Source organism: Emys orbicularis, chromosome 8, assembly GCF_028017835.1.
Source record: "Emys orbicularis isolate rEmyOrb1 chromosome 8, rEmyOrb1.hap1, whole genome shotgun sequence".
Lineage (NCBI taxonomy): Eukaryota > Metazoa > Chordata > Testudines > Emydidae > Emys > Emys orbicularis.
The window spans coordinates 47141889-47165010 of record NC_088690.1 but is presented as its reverse complement, the minus strand read 5'-3'; the positions used below and the strand labels follow the sequence as shown (position 1 = coordinate 47165010).

Genomic DNA, 23122 nt, shown 5'->3' with positions numbered 1-23122 from the left:
TGAGCCACAGGTATTAATGCTTTTCTGTCATGGATACACCTCACTTTCTTTTCAGATTGAACTTAAATGCAGGATCAATTGGGTGCATTAAAGGTAGTGGCCTCATATAGCACAGTCTATGTCTGAAGGAGAAAGAAAAATGGATCTTCTAGTTTATTATTACTGTAGGAAGGGCACGGATTCACTTGGGGAATTAACAAACAGTATTTCAGGAGGGGATACATAAAGGGTCAAGAGCAATGAAATAGAAAACCTTTCAATTACTACATCTACATATTTTGTCCGGCCCATGGATGTTAAAAACTCTGTTACATATGCAGCTGTTAGATTCATTATAAGTATAGGGCCCTACAAATTCATATGGTGGGCAGACCCTTATACTGGGCAGGTCTCCTTTGAAGTGTCACAGCCAAAATATGGAGAAGTATTCTACTTCTTTTGCCATCAATAATTAATAATCTAAGCAATAATGGAGAGTGATTTTTCAGTATTTTTTGGAGTTTGCAAAGCAATTGAAGCAATAACTAATCCTCGGTTTGAAGTATTTTATATAGTACTTTGCTTTCTTTCCTAAAGGTCAGAAACTGATTTATGTAAGTTATGTATTCTATGCTCATATGTAAAATTGTTACTGAAGATTTCAGGCAGAGCAAAAATGCATAATATTGGTTCAGTAAACTTCCAAAAGAAAGGAGTCATCATTTAAAGGAAGAAATATGGTACAATATCAGGCCAGATCAAATTTGAAAGAAGGTTTTTGCAATGAGGTAATATTGGAACTGTCCTGTATCAAGGTTAGAAAAGTGTGTAGGGAAAAAAGTTGAGTATATTCAGAAGGATAGTTTTTTTCTACAGAAGTTCTCTAGAACTGCCTGTGGCCCTATAGCCATACCCCCTCCTACTCATCTCTCAGAGCTAAGTAGGGTTGGTCTGGATTAGAGAGTAGAGGCCACTAAGGTATATATAGGTGCCACAGGCAGTGTTTCTGCTGATTCCATAGCTGCCTCACTTCTTTGAATCACGCTGACCCAGGAGGGTGTTCCAGGGCACTGCATTGCTGAAGTAGGGTTTATGTCTCATTGTCCACTGGAATGAGACATAAAGCCAAGGGTCTGACCATTTGTTGTAAATAATGATCCCATGGTTGTGAGTGGTGATGTCAGGTTGGTGACCTGTACATTCAAAGTAATATAATAATTACATTGTGATTACACTACTGAGCTTAAATTCTCCTTGTAGAATGACACTGTATTCTGTATTTCTAAACTGTCGTGCAATGTGGCCATGTAGAATTAGAGTTGCTGTGTTTCACACAAGAGATGGGGATGTGTTGTCAATGGATAAAGTGATCCCTGTGCATAATTCATAAATGTTCCTGAGATAAAAGGCACTGCATAAATTTAAAAACATATAGCACTGCTTTCTGTATGGTAAATATTGGAGATAGGCTTAAGTGGTTCAGAAAAGATGGGCTCCTTCTGCTCAGTGCAGGGCCTACAAAAAATAACTTCTTGTATGTCAGTTTAAGTTCAGACACTAGCAGCACAACAGGCATTTGGGTTCTGAGATGATTGTATGGTCCAAATTATCGGTATAGGGTTTAGCCTAAATAGGAGTTGTGGGGTCTCTGAAGTGTCTCTGTTCTGCAAGCTCACCCTTTTGGGTCATTAGTCATAAGTTGCTATGTACACAGCACATATGGAAAAGTAGACATATCCTAGAGAAAATACCATCAGAAACAAGTTGCACAATTGAAGTTACAATGTAAAAAAAGAATAGATGATAATCCCATTGTTTTCTTGTCATCATGAGTAAGCCTTATTACCTGCGTTATAGTCTCATAGTTATAGCTTAATCTTATAGGCCAGGTCTACACTACCGCGGTAGTTCGACAGCTGGCAATCGAACTTCCGGGTTCGATTTATCGCGTCTGGTCTGGACGCGATAAATCGATCCCGGAAGCGCTCGCCGTCGACTGCGGTACTCCAGCTCGGCGAGAGGAGTACCGCGGAGTCGACGGGGAGCCTGCCTGCCGCGTGTGGACCGCGTCTGAACCGCGGTAAGTTCGAACTAAGGTATGTCGACTTCAGCTACGTTATTCACGTAGCTGAAGTTGCGTACCTTAGTTCGAATTTGGGGGTTAGTGTAGACCAGGCCATATATTTTATAGTCTTGGAGTGTTGTTTATGACTTTCCCTTCTTTCCAGTATAGAGCAAATTCAGGAACTTTTTTTGTTAACAGAACTTTAATTAGTGCCCTTAAATGTTTTTTTATTGTTGTTTTTTTCTGCATCTAGAGTTGTGTATTTGGTGCAATTTGTTTTTTCATCAGATTTCTAGAATGATGAAATAGAATAATTTTCTCCCATAGTGCTTTTGTGCATTTTGCATGAAACAGCAGTCTTTTCAGATCTCAAAATACTGATATTTTTTTAAAGGAAATTGAACTTTCATGTCACCATGGAGAGGGAAGGGAGAGCTTTATTTTTGCTTTAAATTTACACACACAGTTTTGCAACATAGGCAAGTGTTTTTACCTGCACCATAAGGGAACTGTCAACATGATAAAGGTGTCTATATATACTGCTAGAGAAGCAGTTTACAATGCATATATATATATATATATATATATCCCTCTGTAAATGGTTTTGTTTGTTCTCTCTCTCTCTCTATATATATATACACATACACATACTGTGACAGACCCAGACCAGTGGGGTACAGGAGTCTGGTAGAGGGCAAATATACTGGTCACTGGATGACTAGTTTTCTGTTCGCTGAGTGACCAGAGCAGGAGCTGCACTAGAGTAATCCGGAACCTGCTAGAACCAATTAAGGCAGGTAGGCTAATTAGAACACCTGGAGCCAATTAAGAAGAAGCTGCTAGAATCAATTAAGGCAGGCTAATCAGGGCACCTGGGTTTTAAAAGGAGCACACTTCAGTTTGTGGTGGGAGTGTGAGGAGCTGGGAGCAAGAGGCGCAAGGAGCTGAGAGTGAGAGGGTGTGCTGCTGGAGGACTGAGGAGCACAAGCGTTATCAGACACCAGGAGGAAGGTCCTGTGGTGAGAATAAGGAAGGTGTTTGGAGGAGGCCATGGGGAAGTAGCCCAGGGAGTTGTAGCTGTCATGCAGCTGTTACAGGAGGCACTATAGACAGCTGCAGTCCACAGGGCCCTGGGCTGGAACCCGAAGTAGAGGGCGGGCCCGGGTTCCCCCCAAACCTTCCAATTGACCTGGACTGTGGGTTCTTCCAGAGGGGAAGGTCTCTGGGCTGTTCCCCCAACCCACAAGGTGAATCTCTGAGGCAAGAAAATCCGCCAATAAGCGCAGACCCACCAAGATAGAGGAGGAACTTTGTCACACTGGTGTCAGAAGTGGGATCTTGGGGTGCACAGCATGGCGGAAGAAAGAGGGTGATTTAAAAACAACAACAACAACAACAACAACAACAACAACAAAAAACAAACAAAAAAAAAGGGAGAGGGGTTATTTTTTTTCACCACAATGGATGACGTAGTGCGGGCACTGATAGAAGCTACGGCGGCCCAGCAGGAGGCTACCCGTGTCCAGGCAGCTGCCCAACAGGAGGCAGTGCGGCTGCAGCAAGAGACTAATCGCCTGCTGATGGACCAGGCTGCTCAAGACCGAGCTATGTTGCGGGAACTGGTAAACCAGGTAAAGTCCCTTACAGAGCTGAATCGCGGCCATGATGGGACGCGGCTCATACGGGCCAGCCATTGGCTGCAGAAAATGACACAGGAGGATGATGTAGAGGCATACCTTCTGGCCTTTGAGAGGACAGCCCTACGGGAGGCCTGGCCTCGAGATAAGTGGTCTGGCATCCTTGCCCCATTCCTGTGTGGGGAGGCCCAGAAGGCCTACCATGATCTGCCTGAAGAGGCTGCGGCAGACTACCCCCAGCTGAAAGCCAGATCTGGGATAACGACAGCAGTGCGGGCCCAGCAGTATCACGGTTGGAGGTACCAGGAAGACAAAACCCCGTGGTCCCAATTGTATGACCTCATCCATCTCGCAGGAAAGTGGTTGCAAACAGAGTCCCGGAGTCCGGAAGAGATACTAGCGGTTCTGGTCATCGACCGATACATGAGGGGACTCCCACCAGACCTTCGTGCCTGGGTAAGCCAGAACGAACCCTCCACCTATGACGAGGTTGTCGCCCTGGTAGAGAGGCGAAGGACAGCGAGGGAGCTGACCCGACCAGTTAAGGAAGAGGAACCCCGGGTTAAACTAGCAGCACCAAGCCCTAAAGTTCGGGTGACTGGGCCACCAGGAGGGCCCAGGTGGAAAAAGAGAGCGGCTGAAGACCCATCAGAGGCCACAAAGAGTCGGAGCACTGAGGGAGAAGAGGATCGTGGTGCTAGACTTCCCAAACCAAGAGACTGGGGAACGCTTAGGGCTCCATACAGATGTTATGCCTGCGGGGAGTGGGGACACATAGCTGCACAGTGTCCCAATGCTGAGGAGCCTATGCAGTGTAACCTGGGGAACTGGGCAGATCCATGCTCCCTAATCCACCTTGTGGGGGTCTCACTAACCCCACATATGTATACCAGACCAATGAAACTAAATGGGGTAGGGACCACGGCACTGGTTGATTCGGGGAGTGCTATCACGCTTATCTCAGGGAAGCTCGTGAAGCGTAGTCAGCTGCTGCAGGCTAAACGTACGGGGATAACATGTGTCCATGGGACAGTTAGATATGACCCCACCATCCCAGTAAAAATCGAGATCCAAGGGAACACTACTGAGGTAGCAGCAGGTGTAGTCCCTAAACTCCCATACCCGGTGCTCATAGGGAGGGACTTCCCAGGGTTTGGAAACTTACTCCCAGTAGGGGGATTAGAGAAAGATGGGGACCCTAAAATTGGTGAGGCATCCACAGCAGACTGTCAACCCCCAATCTTCTCTGAAATATCCCCAGATTTGTTCTCCACTCCCAGACAGGGTAGAAAGACAAAAAGGGAAAGAAGGGCAGCTAAGGCCTTGGGAACCCGAATACTGACCCAAAGCCAGAGGGTCGCTCTTATAGGTAGGCGGACCCGCGCAGCTGAAAAGGAGGCCACGCAGGAGGGAGAAGCACCTGAGTGTGACCCCCACCCTAATGCTTCTGAACCAGTAGAGGCAACAGAGACTAGGCCCCTAGATCTTGGGCAGATTAGCCCCGGGAGAGGAAATTTTGGACGGGACCAGGCAGAAGACCCAAGGTATGACAACATTAGGAAGGAGGTGACTGAAATAGAAGGTGTCCCCATGGAAGGAAAAACCCAGGGACCAGGACCCTACTTCATAATGAAGAAGGATCTCTTATACCGGGTTGCACCAGTACAGAGGCAGAAGGTACAGCAGATCCTAGTACCTCAAAAACACCAGAACGCTGTATTAAGTCTTGCTCATAGTCATCTTTTTGGGGGGCATTTGGGGGTAGAGAAGACCCTGGCACGAGTCCTACGACGGTTCTTCTGGCCCGGAGTACATGAAGAAGTGCGGAGGTACTGTGCCTCCTGCCCGGAGTGTCAGCTGCACAGTCCCCGTCCCCACTTGAGGGCACCTTTAGTACCCCTTCCCATCATAGAGGTCCCCTTCGAGCGAATAGCCATGGACCTAGTGGGACCCCTGGAGAAGGCGGCTCGGGGCCACCAATATATACTTGTTGTTTTGGACTATGCTACTCGCTACCCAGAAGCCGTCCCCCTGCGGAACACGGCCTCTAAAACTATAGCCAAAGAGCTGGTGGGGATCTTTGCCCGAATGGGGCTACCGAAGGAGATATTAACCGACCAAGGAACCCCATTTATGTCGAAGCTAATGAAGGACCTCTGTACGCTGCCCCATATACATACCCTGAGAACTTCGGTCTACCATCCGCAGACTCATGGGTTGGTAGAAAGGTTTAACCGAACCCTCAAGGCTATGATAAGGAAGGTGGTAAGTCGGGACGGGAAGGATTGGGACACCCTACTACCCTACCTTATGTTCGCTATCCGGGAGGTACCTCAGGCCTCAACTGGGTTTTCCCCTTCGAGTTATTATACGGGCGTCACCCCTGTGGCATACTAGATATCACCAAAGAGATCTGGGAAGAGGAACCCAATGAGGGGAGAAATATAATAGAGCATGTAATGCAGATGCGAGACCGGATAGCCCGGGTTACCCCTATTGTACGGGAACATTTGGAGAAGGCACGGGAGGCCCAGCGAACCCATTACAATCGCCAGGCAAAAGTGCGACAGTTCCAACCAGGGGATCGGGTTATGGTGTTGGTACCCACGGCAGAAAGCAAGCTTCTGGCCCAATGGCAGGGGCCCTATGAGGTGGTTGAACCCGTGGGGGAAGTAACCTACAAGGTGCGGCAGCCAGGACGCAGAAAACAAGAACAGATTTATCAAGTTAACCTTCTGAAACCCTGGCATGCACAAGAGGCATGCACAACGGTCCAAAAAGACCTAACCCAGGAAAACAAGCCTTCCAAACAGGTGAGAGTGTCTCCCGATTGAACACCAGACCAGAAGAATGAGGTGTCTGAGATGATCTTCCGGAACCAAGATGTGTTCTCGACAAAACCAGGTCGAACAACCGAGACATATCACCACATCGTCACGAACCCTGGGGCCAGAGTAACAATGAGGCCCTATCGGGTGCCAGCGGCAAAAAGGGAGGAAATAAAAGCAGAAGTAAAAAAAATGCTGGAGTTGGGGATCATTGAAGAATCCCACAGTCAGTGGTCCAGCCCAATCGTGCTGGTGCCCAAACCTGATGGCACCACAAGATTTTGCAACGACTTCCGGCGACTAAACGAAGTATCCCAGTTTGATGCGTACCCCATACCTCGCATAGATGAGCTAGTGGACCGTCTGGGTAATGCCCGGTACTTGACTACCCTAGACTTGACAAAGGGGTACTGGCAGATTCCCCTTGCAGAAGATGCAAAGGAAAAGACTATGTTCTCTACACCAGAGGGTCTTTTTCAATATACTGTCCTCCCTTTTGGACTACATGGGGCCCCAGCTACCTTCCAGCGCCTCATGGACAAGCTATTACGCCCGCATAACAGTCATGCTGCTGCCTACTTGGACGATGTGGTCATTCATACCCCAGACTGGGAAACCCACCTGGAGAAGGTGGAGGCAGTCCTCGATACCTTCAGGCGAGCTGGCCTTACAGCAAACCCTGCCAAGTGCGCTGTAGGGTTTACAGAGGCCAAATATCTTGGCTACATTGTGGGAAAAGGTCTGGTAAAACCCCAAGTGAACAAGTTAGAAGCCATCCAAAATTGGCCCCGACCAAGTCGCAAGAAACAAGTCCAGGCGTTCCTAGGTGTGGTGGGGTATTACCGACGATTTATCCCCTACTTTGCCACAAGGGAAGCCCCCTGACAGACCTAGTGAAAGCCCGTGGACCTGATCTGGTGAGATGGTCTGACGCAGCAGAGGAAGCATTCACAGACCTACGGACTGCCCTCTGCAGTAACCCCGTACTGATAGCCCCTGATTTCACCAAGGAGTTTATCCTGCAGACGGATGCATCGAAAGTAGGGTTGGGGGCCGTTCTATCACAGATGGTCGGGGAGGAGGAACACCCAATTCTATACCTCAGTCGGAAACTCCTTCCAAGGGAACAAAAATATGCAGTGGTGGAGAGAGAATGCCTCGCTGTAAAATGGGCCATGGGAACATTGCGCTACTACCTGCTCGGGCGCAGATTTGTCCTCGTGACTGACCATGCCCCTCTTCAATGGATGCAGCGGAACAAGGAGAAGAACACAAGGGTGACCAGATGGTTCTTATCCCTCCAACCTTTCCAGTTCTGTGTGCAACACAGAGCAGGGAGCCGTCTTGGCATCGCCGATGGCTTGTCACGTGTGCACTGTCTGGCGTCCCAAGCTGCCCAACCCCTTTGCGTTGAGCAGGGGGGAGGGATATGTGACAGACCCAGACCAGTGGGGTACAGGAGTCTGGTAGAGGGCAAATATACTGGTCACTGGATGCGTAGTTTTCTGTTCCCTGAGTGACCAGAGCAGGGGCTGCACTAGAGTAATCCGGAACCTGCTAGAACCAGTTAAGGCAGGCAGGCTAATTAGAACACCTGGAGCCAATTAAGAAGAAGCTGCTAGAATCAATTAAGGCAGGCTAATCAGGGCACCTGGGTTTTAAAAGGAGCTCACTTCAGTTTGTGGTGGGAGTGTGAGGAGCTGGGAGCAAGAGGCGCAAGGAGCTGAGAGTGAGAGGGTGTGCTGCTGGAGAACTGAGGAGCACAAGTGTTATCAGACACCAGGAGGAAGGTCCTGTGGTGAGAATAAGGAAGGTGTTTGGAGGAGGCCATGGGGAAGTAGCCCAGGGAGTTGTAGCTGTCATGCAGCTGTTACAGGAGGCACTATAGACAGCTGCAGTCCACAGGGCCCTGGGCTGGAACCCAGAGTAGAGGGCGGGCCCGGGTTCCCCCCAAACCTCCCAATTGACCTGGACTGTGGGTTCTTCCAGAGGGGAAGGTCTCTGGGCTGTTCCCCCAACCCACATGGTGAATCTCTGAGGCAAGAAAATCCGCCAATAAGCGCAGACCCACCAAGATAGAGGAGGAACTTTGTCACAATACATACATTTAAGGAAACTGTGGTATTTCCTTAAAGCAATTAAATTGGGAGAGAATTAACATGAAGTTGGGTAAGCTGCATTCATCAGAGTTAGGGTGACCAGATGTCCCATTTTTAAAGGGACAGTCCCATTTTTGGGGACTTTTTCTTATATAGGCGCCTATTACCCCCGCCGCTGCCCCCCCCCCTTCCCTGTCCTGTTTTTTCACAGTTGCTATCTGGTCACCCTAATCAGAGTGAAAGTTGTGAAGACTACAGGAAGTATATATATGAATTCGAAAAAATAGCATTTTTTGTCTCACTCAGAAAGAGCAGCACCCTAGCTTTCTCATGGTGTTTTTATTAATGCTTCAGATTAATAGTAGGACACTATAGACAACATATTAATATGCACCTTGATGCATTTTATACTTAATATGGGTCCAAGATATTGTTATAAATAAGTCACTTCCCTGTCCTTTTTGTCTTCATGCCATTACATCCGCTTGAATTGATATCATTTATTTTTATCAATGATCTAACTGAGAAACATGCTGCATCTCCCTGCCACTGTCAGTCTACCTACCACTTCAATTTTTCACCTAGATGGACTTCCATTTACATGGTGGAATCTGGAGGATCTTGTCAATCCTCTCCCCTTTCATCTTTAAATAAATATGAATTCTTGAGCTCCCATGTCTCATCTACAATGTTTCTGGCCAAAGAAGCTCAAACAGGACTCTCTTCAGGGGACATTAATGGCATTTCTCAGTTTGCCCAAGGAGACTTTTTAGAAATGTGAGGTTCAACATCACCTGAAAGATAAGATGTTCTATCAGTGCAGAACACTATCATTAGGCCACATTAGGCTTTGTTCTCATTGTCAGTTTTGACAGAATTTTTCCATTTTCTGAATGGAAAATTCAAAATGAAAAAAATGTTCGAATCATTTCAGAATAAAACAAATTCCTTCATTTCAACATTTTGAAACAATTTAATGTCAACGTATTATTTTCAGAGTAAATGAAATTACACTTCTATTTAGAAAAATCCCATTGGAATATCCAATTTTTTTAGTCTAAAAACTTTCTGGGAAACTTTTTTCCAGCCAGCCCTATTATAAGTACATCTATAGAAGGTGTTATAAATGGTTAGGAGCCATGGCTATAAGGAAGCTTACAATAGATTAACCATTTATTAAAAACATCTATTAATCATTTATTAATTTTTTATTAAATATTTATGAATGGAGCCTTAATATAAAGTGTAACCAATATTATTCTGTTATGTTTCTGCGCCTGAGGCTTTGTATGTACGTGTTTTCTTTACACATGGAGAGGGTACAGACCAACCCTTCTAACAGCTTTGGTGTTACCAGTACAGTATGTTGACATTGAGCCAAGGGCTACATCTCCATACATGGCAGCAAGGGGGAAGTAGATTTCTGTTTGGGATGACTTTGTGTAGGAGCAAGTTATACAATGTTGTACAATGTTTACAGACAAAACAAGCTTCCAGAGAATACAGACAAACTTTTTAAGTCACTGAAATCTGAAACTTACCTGCAAACTTGATGTGGAATTTATTTTCAGGTTTTAATATTTGGACATATAAAGGACATTTTGGAGCAAAGTCTTTAACTGCCCAGGCTCTTAAAATGGTTTGATGATCCTAGAATAAAATAGGAAATACAATGTGATGACAATGGAATTCAAGTAATCCTTTTGTTAAATCAAACGTAAAAAAGCCCTACTAGCTGCTGAGCAATCTGATGACTCCATTTCAGATAGGTCACTTTCAAATAATATAACACTAGCTGATTGTATACATTTATGTATTTTATAGTGCTATACTGTATGGTGGGGTCATGTACGCTGCCAGGTTGCCATTTAGATTTGTACAGAAATCTAATCTATGTAATCATTTATATGGCCCCCATCATTGTAGCATCTGGAATAAAAAGCCATTAATGAAGATGACAGCACGGAAAAATAAACAGATCACTTATAAACATGGACTTTTTTTTTAAAAGTCCACATTTATGCTAAATGTTAATGGTCCTTTATAATATAAGTAAAAGTCCATGCTCATCTGTTTCCTTATACAGAGGTGAGCCTCTGCCTGTGGACTGGAGTTTTGAAGGGCATGAAAGAGGGCATGCTGTCTCCATGCCAAGTTTTCCTCCCTTAACTAAGCCCTATGGAAGCTATTCTATGTTGCTTGTGCAGAGTGGGAAGGGAAGCAGGAAGCAGTCTTACTCCCCCATGTTCTCCTTCCTCTTGCACCTGCAAAGCAAGACAGTCTGCAGTCACTTACACAATTTCTCCCTTGCAACCACAAGTTGTTGACTGGCTACTTTTACTTGATGAATACAGGTATTGTTCTTTGTTGTTTTATATCTGTGTCCTTCAATTATACTTACTGCATCATACTTAGCTCAAAGGAGAAGTGTATACAAATAAAATGTCCTTAAGTGCCATTGTAAGGAATATGATGATACTAATTGATTTTAAAAAGTTATTTAATATGCGGCCCTAGATTTTAAATACAACCGGAGATCCTAGTAGCACTTGATGGTAATTTTGCATTTTTGATTTAACCCGGAAATAGGTAGATTATTCTTTCCACAGCACACCCAAGCTTAATGTTGCTTCTTACAATTTTGGAAAATATACCCAAAGGTAAAAATCCCCCATTACCCAGGAAATAATGAAATCTTATTTCTTATTGGGGGTCTGTTTCCTGTAATCTCTGAAAAATATTCAAATTTAACTCATTTTTATCAAAGATGTACGTATTGAAACACAGTTTCCTGTCATTCCACATCATAGAAAACTAAGAAATGTGGTGGGGTTGGGTTTTTGGTTTGGTTTGTGTGAAACAACTCTGTTTTAGCAAGATAGTTAAGTTAAATGATTTTCACACACTAACTGAGTGATCAAGCACATCATAATACTCCTGTTTCTGAAACCATACCATTTTATTGAGTCCCAGCATTTGAATGAGATAAAAAGATATGGAGTTAACCATGTTAAATCCCAAGGTTTATGAGCCACAACAGACCTAATTAATCACTTTTTTGAGAAACTATAAAAATTTGTAGATATAATGGTAGAGTTTAATTATAGACCAAGAATGCCAGTAAATTTCCAAGACATCTATTATATTTTCCATACTTTAAGAATGAATTGCTCTCAGCAAGAATTCTTTCATTATTGCACATCATGAAATAAGTATTAATAGATTCATATATTCAATTTCATGAAATATTGTTAAATTCAACACATTTAGCCTTAGAGGAACATATCAATTTTCATTTATTTCCGAACAAAAAATAACTGAGAGCAGAGCACAGGAACCAATTCTGTGGCCATGCCTAGTCATGAAATTGGTGCTATTAGAAGAGAGAATGAAAAGAATGTGATTCATTACATTTGCAATGTCATCAGCAAGAAAAGCTTTCAGACTGGATCACAAGGGAAAATCTCTGCCTGAAATAGTGTGTAATTGATATCTTCAGACCACTCCACTGTAATGTCAATTGAGACAGTACCACATATTCTTTCTGTGAAGTACTAGAATAACATGACAGACATTTTCAGGGAGGTAAGGTGGATTTGTTCATAAATTGTGTTTGTGTTGCGTTAACTCTCAATAAGATGTAAAGAAGACTGAGCTTCAAGAAACTGCATGTGGAGCTCCCTTTAAATGTCTAGCTTTAATGCGGTCACGGAAGTTCCACCTCAGCACTATGCACTAAGCACTATGCTGTAAGCATTCCTTTTAGTTTGCAAAGACATCTAGCAGGCTCAATTAATTCCTTTTCCTATAGAAGGTGACTTTCCATGCCATGCATAATCCGCGTTCTTACTGTTTTGTCTCATTAATGAAATGATCCTCTAATCCACTGCAATGGTCACAGAAGGCCCTGAAAACAGCAAAATAGATGCTTGGACACAAAGTGATTATTTCACACCCTAGCATGTGTGAAAGGTTTGGAGGTAGAGATGGGCCAGGGCTGGAAAATCTACGTAGCTGTAGATCCCCTAGCTAATCTTTTGTGGAGGGATAGAACAACAGTTGTAAGGGATAATGCAGCCTTCAGTCATTGCCCCTTTGATAGGAGGATTCCTTTCCCCCCCACCTCTTGCATGGCAATATACACACAGCTTGTTTACTTAGGTTGTGTGTAGGGATGAGGATTTGCCTAAATGAATTTTAAACTGCTACTGATACATTAGACACAAATTATTTTCCTTGCCCATGTTTAATATAATTAAATAAATGATGTAGATTAGATTTACTACAAAAAGTATTCCAGTTCTAATGCATCAGTGTTATTCTCATGAGTTAGATAAAATTTCCCATGATAGATGGAAAGCATACCAGCTAATGTTAACTTTTGTTATACACAGCAATCATATATATATATATTTTTTCTTCCAAAGACTATTCAAATATTTTCTTTGCAGTTTTTATTTCCTTTGTTTTAATATTATTTCTTCCCAGTAGCTGAAAGCTGTCAGGAGCTATAGTGAGCAGAGGGTTTTTTTGTTTGTTTTTTTGTAGAAAAGAAGAAATTTGTATTAAAGACAGACATTTTTAATAAAAAACACATTGTCCTAAATGTAAAACACCAATAGATTATTCATATAAAGAAAAGAGGCAAACCTTTAAAAGTTAAAATCCATTTCAATTTTAACATTTGCAGAACATGTTGCCACACTTGTTATACCACTACATGCTGTAGCTCCTTTTTTAATATTCTCTTTGTGATCCTGACAGTACAGAGGTTCACCTTGAAAAATATTTATAAACTTACTTGTGCAATGTATTCAAGAATTCATTACAAGATCACCTCTATGCAAATGCATTAACTCAACCTGCCCTCATGGCACTCACTATCACATTGCTCTTGTTCTTGTTACACACATATGATTTGTGTCATTCAATTTGTTACTAGCGTGGGGAAACTTCCAAATGTAACTTGGACAGAGTCTAAAGGGGGCTAAGCTGGGGTAACATATGCCCCCAAGAAGCCTGCTTTAATTAACACATCTTTAAGCCCTCTTGTTAGTGCCTTTTAAACCCTTCCTGTTACTGTATTTGCTGCACATCTATTCTTTAGTATCTAATAGTGAGTAACACCTACTAATACACAGTATATCAAAGTCAGAAGTGTTGTGTAAGGAGATATTGTCTGGTTAGTGGGTGTAAATCTAAGGTGGTTTTATAGACCTGCTGAGGGAGTTAAAAGAAGGTGTAAATTACACCAACCTGGACTCCTGCAATCTCATTTGTGAACTTCTAAATGCTTTGTATAGCCACATATTTTTGTACTAATACTTGACTGGAGAAGAGCTTTGTACAATTTAATAAATAAATAAATAAATATCTCAATTTTGTTTTTATATGGCATTATTTATAGTCATGGTAACTAATATAATGAGTTAAGTGCTCATATAATAATTCAGTGACTGTAGGAAACCTGAAGAGTCCATTCAGCGATTACCACAGAGGGTAATCTGCTGCCACAGGGGAAAGAGTTAGACTCCAAAAGATGCTCTCCTCCATGTCACTTCTTGGCCTGAACAAATAGCATCCCTTACCAGAGAAGAGATAAGATAACTAATAGGGGGTCTGGAAAGTTGACAAATGCCTGCCCACACTACAGGAAGCTCCCACTTCTGCTAGGGAGTAAGAAAAGTGGCTTGTGGCCCCATTGAAGTCACCTGTTATCTTGCTGCTCTCCTCCTAAACTCTAGTGATGGACCATGGATCAGGCCCAACACAAATCCTGAATCTGCAATCCATGGACCTATTGAAGTAGCAGGCAATGGCAGCCTCTTGCCAGCCAACAGCAGTGATAACAAATGAGCAGAATCACTGACTAGTCAGAGCCAACACAAGCTTTGGGTTGAGGGGAGAGGAACCACTTTGGTCTGAGTTATGATGTGCATTTTGGTCAGGTGGCTGAAACAGGGACACTTACATTTTGTAGAGAAGTCCAGTTTGATTGTATGCTTAAAATATTTGCATGCTCTTGAATGGATCTTTGACTATTGTGCAGGTGGAAACTTAGAGGCATGAGAGTAGCTAAGCAATGGCATTTCTACCAGTCCAGCGCACCACTCGAGTGTTGCAGTTTAAAATCAGCTTTGGAAATAAGATAAAGTGTCAGGGTGCACTCTGAAACCAAATCCTTTTGGCTCAGTAGCAAGCTATAACTATCTTAGCTATTCTTAAACAGTGAACTTATTGATGATGAAACAGGGAATTGGCTTTGGTAGGTTCAAGCTTTCTCAAATTCAACCATAAAATATATCCTTTTTTGAGTTTTAAATTCCATTCTGATAGCTGAGACTCAGCTGCCTAATTTCTGTTCTTATATCCCCTCTGCATGCTTTATCCCGCACCCTCCCTCTTGTCCATCCTCCAACCAATGTTGCTCTGTTTTCCATAAAGGTAGGAAGGGCAAAGAAGTGTGCATGGAGGGGTTGGGAGTGGAAAAACTAAATCTTAGTGTATTTGAGGAGAAAAGAGAGAGAGACTCTATGGGCCATGCCCTTCATATAGACATTTACACCCATGCAAAACTGCTACCAGATCAGAATGGTGGTGACAATTTGCACAATCACAAACATCTACAAAAGTTGCAGGTCAGTATAGAATCAGCCCACAGTCTACGATGAAAGAAAAATTTTGCCCTTAAGTGAACATTGGTCAAGAAAACTCTCTCTGATGGGGTGGGAAGAATAAAGGCAAGACTCCCATTAGGAGAGAGTCGTAGTTACTGAGTAGGACAGCCCAGTTTAAGGGCAGGAATTGAACTCAAGAGCAGGGCAAGTCTACTGAAGAACTATCTGAGTGTAGGACTAAGCAATACACATAGTGAGTACTCTACCACCAAAATGGGGAAGCGTTGGTATAAGCAGTGCCGCCACGACAAGGCCCTTCCCCTTAGGCACTGATTATAGGGGGAAAAAAGTCTTTATAGCAATATGTAAAAAATTCAAGGTAACAGGAAAGGGGAACACAATTGATGCCCCTTTATCAGTGCTCAATGTGAAGGGAGACACTACATTGGCCATTAGCCACCAGTGTTAGCAGTGACCCAGCCCACGTTCCAACAAGGCATTCAGATCCCTGATAGCAAAAGGTAACAGGAACATTTCTTCAATAGTATTTGTCTTTTTGAATGCTGGCTTCTCTGAATATATTTATAAATCTGTGTGGTCAGCTATCTCTTCTGGGTGTGGCATAGCTAGTGCTGTAAGCACAGAATGGAGACTGTAGTAGAAAGTCTGCTTGGAGGGGTTCGAACACTCCAAGATGCCTCTGCAGCCCCAAAGTGGCCAATGCTAGCTGGGATGGATGAAGGACTACATGCCCAGCATGTTCCCCTAGACAGCCTCGTTTGGAGTTCTGAATATAGTCTAAAGCTGTCCTTTCCTGGTAGGAACTTTGGGGAAGATAACACCTACACTGCTTTTCCTTCATCAAGGTGAATCTCTCCTGGAGTGTAGCTGCCCATATCGTTGCAGAAAGGTGCAAGTTACAAATTCCTGCACATGCAGGGGTGAATCAAACTCTCTATTTGCAAAGTTATTATTCTGGATCAGGTGGTTAAATAATGTAGGATGTTTTGGTTACAAGTATGTTTTGGATTGCTATCAGTAGAAGGTACCATTAACAATTTCGCAAGTATGAATTTACCCAGGTACTTGTAGTAACGGTAGCCTCTGCCGGGACTTAGAACAGGAGCTGCCACAATATCTCAGTCACTCCAGCATGGCAAATTCTGAGTGCCTGCTCTCCTTGAAGCATACTATTTGATTGTCCTTCCAGTACCTTTTGCTGCTGTTTTCTCAAGATTTTGTAACTTATTATGAAGGCCCTTTTTGGAGGTATCAAATGTTAGATGATGACATCAGTTTTGGGAATGTCTTGGTAGGCACCTAGGTCCAGATGCTCACATTTGCACTGATGTCAATTCAGTCATGCCCATTTACACCAGCTGAGCATCTGGCCCTTTGTTTTGCTTTGAATTAACATAACTTTTTAAGCATATCAAACACCTTCTAAGGTGTCTTAGTACAAATGAATAATTACCCCACTAAAATCTGCAGCTAAGGGAGCATATATTCCACTCCAGGGGATCATCATTCTTGTCTGACCTACAGCTTTATTGGTTCCTTTATCCTTCCTTCCCTGGTGGTGCTGCTGCTCTGTCCCTGATAACATTGCCTGAAAAGTGACATGTTTAAGGTGGGGAGTAACTGGGATTGGAAGGCTGAGATAATGGTTATGATGATTGGATTATAGACTTACTTATTTATTTATTAAATATACTCTATAGCTTTATGCAAAACCTTAAAGGTTTCTGTGTTAAACATGAAGGATGGGAGAACACTTGGAAAATTCATCACCACCTTTTATTGCCTAGAATAAGCTCAGTAGCCTGAGAGGTAGATTATACAATATTACAATCTGGGTCAAGTCCAGCTAAATGTCTTAGATTTTACATCTAACACTTAGTTTATCTAGGCATGTTTCTTTGTTTAAACATCTCTATATAAAAAGGATTTTGTTAAAAAGGTGGGGAAGATAAGTTTAATTGAATTTACTGAAAATGATAACCATGTGCACTAGCAAATTACAAAAACTGGCTTGATTTCCTCTGGTAATACGTAAGATTCCTAATTTAACTCCACAAATGCTCAAACCTAAGTGAACCATCCTCTGCAGCCTGAGACCCTCTTGAGCAAAAACTACTAAGTGTATTGTACTTTGGGATGGAGGTGTGGAGGAAGGTAGTAAGATGTGATCATAAAACTTACTTCCGTTAGTGGAGTTTTCAAGTGAGTCTTTTAAAGCAACAGGGCAGGACGCTACTCCAGTGCACTCTAGCTCTTATGGAAATGTTTTTAATTTTATCACAGATTTGTGGGAATCTGGATCTGTTTAAATTATCAATGGCCTCCCTTTGTGGATGTGTACTTCCCATTATTAACAATTGTTAGCAGACAAATCATAATGAATGATTTATTCAAAGAACCCAGCCTCTTTTACTTGTGAATCGACCACATTTTGACATTTTGTCAAATTCAATAGTTATTAAAAATTAATCACATGATAATTTACATACATAATTCTTAGTCTGTAGCTGTTTGGAAGCAGTTCACAGTGAGTATCTGATTTTTGAATGGAAGCATAAGTAATATGATATGTCTGTTTCCTATTGACTTCAATAAGATGTTCTGCATGACTTGAAGCTACTCTTGTGAATAAAGTTTTATTGGTTTTTTTGGCCTATATAATTATAAAGAATCAGTATATTTCATATTTCTTGTACTTTATATTACCCCTCTGACACAATTTTTTTTTTTTAAATCACAACAATGTATTTTGCACTGCATGAAAAATGAGTTTTATGTTTACATACCAAGATTTTAAAACTCTCTAATTTTCTTGAATAAATCTGCCCTTACCTCTTGTTTGTAAAACTTTGCTTACTGAGAAAGCAGTAATTTACATAAAATTGTATGTGAGACGTACTATTAAATCCTGTGTTATAAACAAGTGCAATCCTGTCTCCACTGAAATCTACTGCCATTGACTTTAAAGTGGCCAAGATTTCACCCTGCATGTCTAAGATGTATGTGTAAATTGGAGAATTATAACATTTATCCCTAGTTTTCTTAAACTCTAATCTCTACGGGGGAGGGGATTCTTTTTGTTCCATGTTTGTGCAGCACCTATTACAATGAGGTCCTGCTCCCTAACTGGGGTTCCAATCTGCTGCGATAATACAAATAGTAGTTTACAAAGAATAAGGCCCCCACAATAATAAGCCCCCCGCCCCCCTCATCCTTATGTGAGATCCAGAAGGGTGGACACCTACTCCTGCACAGAGCTCCATAATAGTATTAACAGTGTGAAGAGCATACACATGATTCTTAGAAGTATTTCTAAAGAACTTACCGCTGCTGTCCTGTCCACCTCGCACCGGCTACTCAGAATGAAACAGGCCTCAGCATCATCCATCCTTAAAGCAAACGGAGAAAGCAAAAACTATCAAATGTTATATATTTATATTTAAGCTACGCATGTCATGTGTCTGACGAAGTGGGTATTCACCCACAAAATCTTATGCTCCAATACGTCTGTTAGTCTATAAGGTGCCACAGGACTCTTCGTCGCTTTTTAATCTCCTTCTATAGTGCATTTCCTCCACTTATCTCAAAGCACTTTAAAGAGGAGTGAAATAATATCTCCATTTTAAAGATGGGAAATCTGAAGCACAGAGAGATTAAATGATTTGCGTATAGTCACACACTGAATCAATGGCAAAACTGGGAAATTCAATGCAGGTCTCATGACTCGTTCCTCTATATAGTTTTGAGAGGCTAGAAATTTGGAACCTGAGTGCTTTTATATCAATGCAAAGCAAGGCCCCAGTTCCACAAGCACTTATTCATGTGTTTCAATTTTACTAACACAAGTAGTCTCGTCATTTTCCTGGATTTTACAATATGACATTACAGGATGCTTTCAATAGAATTACTCACATACACAAAGTTAAATATATACATAAGAGTTTGCTGGTCTGGTCCCAAAAGTCAGAATTTAAAATCCCAGAACATTCCTAAATATTGTCTGTTTACATATCTGTACAAGTTGCATCATAAACTAGTTACATTTCTGGAGATGGTAAATAGTGGTTCTTCAGAAGAATAATGATGTGGGTGAGAATATATCAAATTAATTGCATTGTATTAGAATGTTTCCGTTTCTCATTGCAATGCAGTTACATAATGGCATTATTTTTTTCTAGGGCATCTTAAAATATAATCACGTTTTATATCTCATTATTGATGATGAAATGTTAAATAGGAAATACAATTAGATATTGACATTAGATTAACACAGGATTGCTGTCCATTAAAAACTGCTGCTCAATGGGCAAAATTCATCCTTGAACCTAGAGCCAGCACAAAACCTATGCCCCACTTCAAATCCCATTTACCCCATTTACCTATTCAAATAGGAATTCCAGGAGATTTAAGTGCTGTCCTTGTGCTGGCCCCTTGCAAATTAGCTAATTTCACCAAATGTGATAGAGGAGATCTACAAATGTCATTCCTTTTTTTTTTTAAATTGAAACCTGGACACATTGTAGTAAAGGATTGTCTGACCAGGTATATATGTCCTGTGTAGAACTGATTGAATTGTTTGTTATGAACAAAGAATCTGACAAATGTATGAAAATAATCTGACTATTGTCTGACTGTATTATATGAATGAACAATGTTCAGCCTATGGGCTGTTTGCAAACAATTCAGTATTTGCTACTGGCTATTCCTGGCATGTGACTGGTCATTTAAGTCACATGGTATTGTTTCTGCTCCATATGTGGGTCAATACAAGTTTGCAGATAGGATAATAATGAATAGCAAAGCTTGCATGAATCAAAGTATTTGCATTTTATTAATGCAGCAATTCCTCAAACATTGTTGTGACTAAAATCACATTTCAGTGAATGTTTTTGAATTTAAAAAAGGCAGATGTGTAACTGAACAGCAGTGAAGACTATTGAGTGAAGGTTTGTTAGCAGGGTTTCTATAGTATTCAAGATGTTTCACTTCTAAGGTACATAATAACAAAATTTCATAGGCCACTCACATTTGAATTTCCATGTTGAATACAGAGATTTTTAGAATTATAGGCAGGACTGGTGGCATTGTGTATTATTATTTTTGTCTCATACTTTCCATTACAAAACCTCATTTTCAGTTGCTTACAACTTTGCAAAACATTAGCCATTGGGCTGAAATATTCCATGATGGGTGCCCACTTCCAGTGCATTCCCTTCCAGATCCTGTAAGATTACTAAGTCTCACCAGTTCTCTGCTGTCAGCAAATATCTGTGATACCCACTGGCAAAGTGTCTATCTTTCCCTTTCTAGTGCTGCTCTACATAGAGGAAGACAACTTACTATTGCTATCAGTTACTCCATTAGCTCAAATAGCAGAGGACCGTGTGGTGGATGTAAAGGTTCCAAGCCTGCTGATGAACCATGTGTGTGTTAATATGATGGCACATGATGAAATTTCTGAATTCTCAGTTGGCCTTTTTAAAAAACCTATGATATTACACACACACCAATGTTACTAAAACATTTTATTAAAGTTGCAAAGTCAAGCACTCAAAAGTTAGGAGATGACAGAATTAAAATGGCTTCAAACATAGTCTATTGAGGGCTGTTATGCCAACTAGAATGACCATGGTTGATGGTGTTGCACGAGGCATCATGTAGTGAAGTTTCCACATCTGGCTTACTCCTGTGAATCCATGAATTTATGGGGCAGCTTCATGGGCACCCCAGGTAAGGTTAGGTTGTGTACCCCTTTGTGCATTGATGGACAGTCTGAGAGCATGGTGTGCTGGGGTGTTTTTGTCCATGCGAGTAACATGGTGGCAGAGCATGCAATGCTGTTTTTGAATATTACGAGTGTTTTGAAAGGAGGCCAGATCGCTGCCTATGAAACCTTAATTCATCCTCCCGTGCCTATGCATTATGGTACAGTAAAAGTACATAATCATACACTGTTTTTCCAGAGGACCCCTGCCTTCCTCAGTGCACAGGATAGACTTGCTCTGGGGATGAATCAGGGTTGTGTAGTGAAGGAGGCTGTCTGTAGGATCCCTGCTTCGTTGATGAAGTTGGAAGTTGTGTACTGAATGAGGCAAGTGATTGAACAAAATTAAAAATGAAGGTCTCATGATTAAGGCAGTTGAATGCTGTCCTGCAGAATTCGATTTGATACCTGCCTGTGTCATAGAGTTCCCATATGATTCTGCGCAAGTCATTTTAATCAAAATTTTGGAAGGTGGTCACACTGTGTTCTTAATTTTCTGGGTGCCTAATTTGAGATCCTGGGGCCTGATTTGTAGAAGTTCTGAGCACTCATAACTGCCACTGCAATGGGTGCCATGCTTGAATGTTTAAAATTCTATATAATTCTAAGAACTCTGAAAAATCAGATTCTAGGCAACTCAAATTGGGCACCCAAAATTAGTGACTACTTTTGACCTTAATCTCTCTCTTCCTCAGCTCCCCACTTGTACAATTGAGATACCACCAGCGCCTCACATAACATGGGTTTTGCGAAGATAGATTAATGTTTGCGAAGCACTCACATAATATAGGCTGAATACCAAAGAAAAGCCCATGAGGAAATAAATAATTCTGTTTTAAGAGCAGGGTTTGCATTTTCAATAGATAAGGCATGGGGCCACTCATACAACAAAATATGGAATATTTGCTCATAATTTACCACTGTCCATTCTGTGCACTGAATGAAACAGGCGTCCCATGGAAATAATGGTTATGTAATCATGTAATTAAAGACTGTAACATCTTGCATATGCAGGAGGAGACTGGATTATGGTTGAAAAGGCAACCTTAATTTTAGCATTCCCTGACATTTGAGTTCTTGACTTTGTAACCTTAATTTCTTTTAACATAGTTTTTGTGTAATATGTATATAAATTTTGATAATGAGACAACCAGATTTTATTTTTATTAATAGTAAACAAACAACTACCTAATATTTTATTTACTAGAGAAATTTACCAAGCATCTGTTATTTTTCAGTACGTTGTTTTTCATAAAAAGAACTGAAATATAGCAACCTCTTAGTTACTGGGTTATATTTCATACTAAATGTTCTATTAAATTCCCACCATGCTGTTTCCCTTAGGACACGTTTAAAAAAAATCTTTAGGTACATTCAATTACACGTTTTGCAGAAAAAAGTACAATTCTACAATTGACTAGCTTCAAGTTATTATAGGCTAAATGCATGTGATTATGCTCAGAGAACAGCATTTTGATTCTTTTTCACCTCCTAAAATGTAGAACAAATGCTAACTAAATCCCACTAGAGAATCTTTTCTCAAGATCAGTGGGAAAGCAAAAAATGGCAACTTTTTTATATCTTCTTTTTTGGGGAGGAAGGGGGCACAATCATCTCTCTGACCTTTTATTTTTCTTCTTTTGAACATCCAATATTAGCTCTTTATTAGAGATAGAAATTTGAGAAGACATTCCTCTCAAGACTCCGAAGAAATGTGATGTCTGGCCTATAATCATCTATTAAATTCAGATCAAGTTTCAACTTAAAAAAAAAAGAAAAAGAGATGATTTGTTTCTAGGGTGGTATTATCAACCAGTTTCCAAATGCTTACATGGGTTAGGTATAACAACAAAGCATGAACATTCTGTAAATAGGAAGAAATAGAGATGGGATGCAATGAATACTCAATAGGCACTGATCTGTACTATGTGTCGTGATGTTTTGTTTGATTCGTGTGTGTGTGGGTGTCAGTTAACACTTCCTGGATGGGAAGAATAGCTGTATAGGTCTTGCTATAGAAGCTTGTTGTAAGAAAGGTGTTGGAGGAGGGCATGGAGGCATAGCAGACTCGTGTAAAAGGACACGCCTTCCACTTCCTATCTTCCTCTGCAC

General features: G+C 41.5%; 1 protein-coding gene across 4 annotated transcripts in view; it reads right to left on the bottom strand.

Annotated features, from left to right (window-relative positions):
* The window catches only part of KCNT2 (potassium sodium-activated channel subfamily T member 2), a 293338-nt gene that overhangs the window by 117691 nt on the left and 152525 nt on the right, over nucleotides 1-23122 (bottom strand). For all 4 annotated transcript variants that reach the window (XM_065409271.1, XM_065409272.1, XM_065409273.1 and 1 more), the window contains 2 exons: nucleotides 18572-18635; nucleotides 10150-10258 (listed from right to left, as the gene is read on the bottom strand). In XM_065409271.1, coding sequence (XP_065265343.1) covers nucleotides 10150-10258; nucleotides 18572-18635 — 173 coding nt within the window. The remainder of the gene's footprint in view (nucleotides 1-10149; nucleotides 10259-18571; nucleotides 18636-23122) is intronic.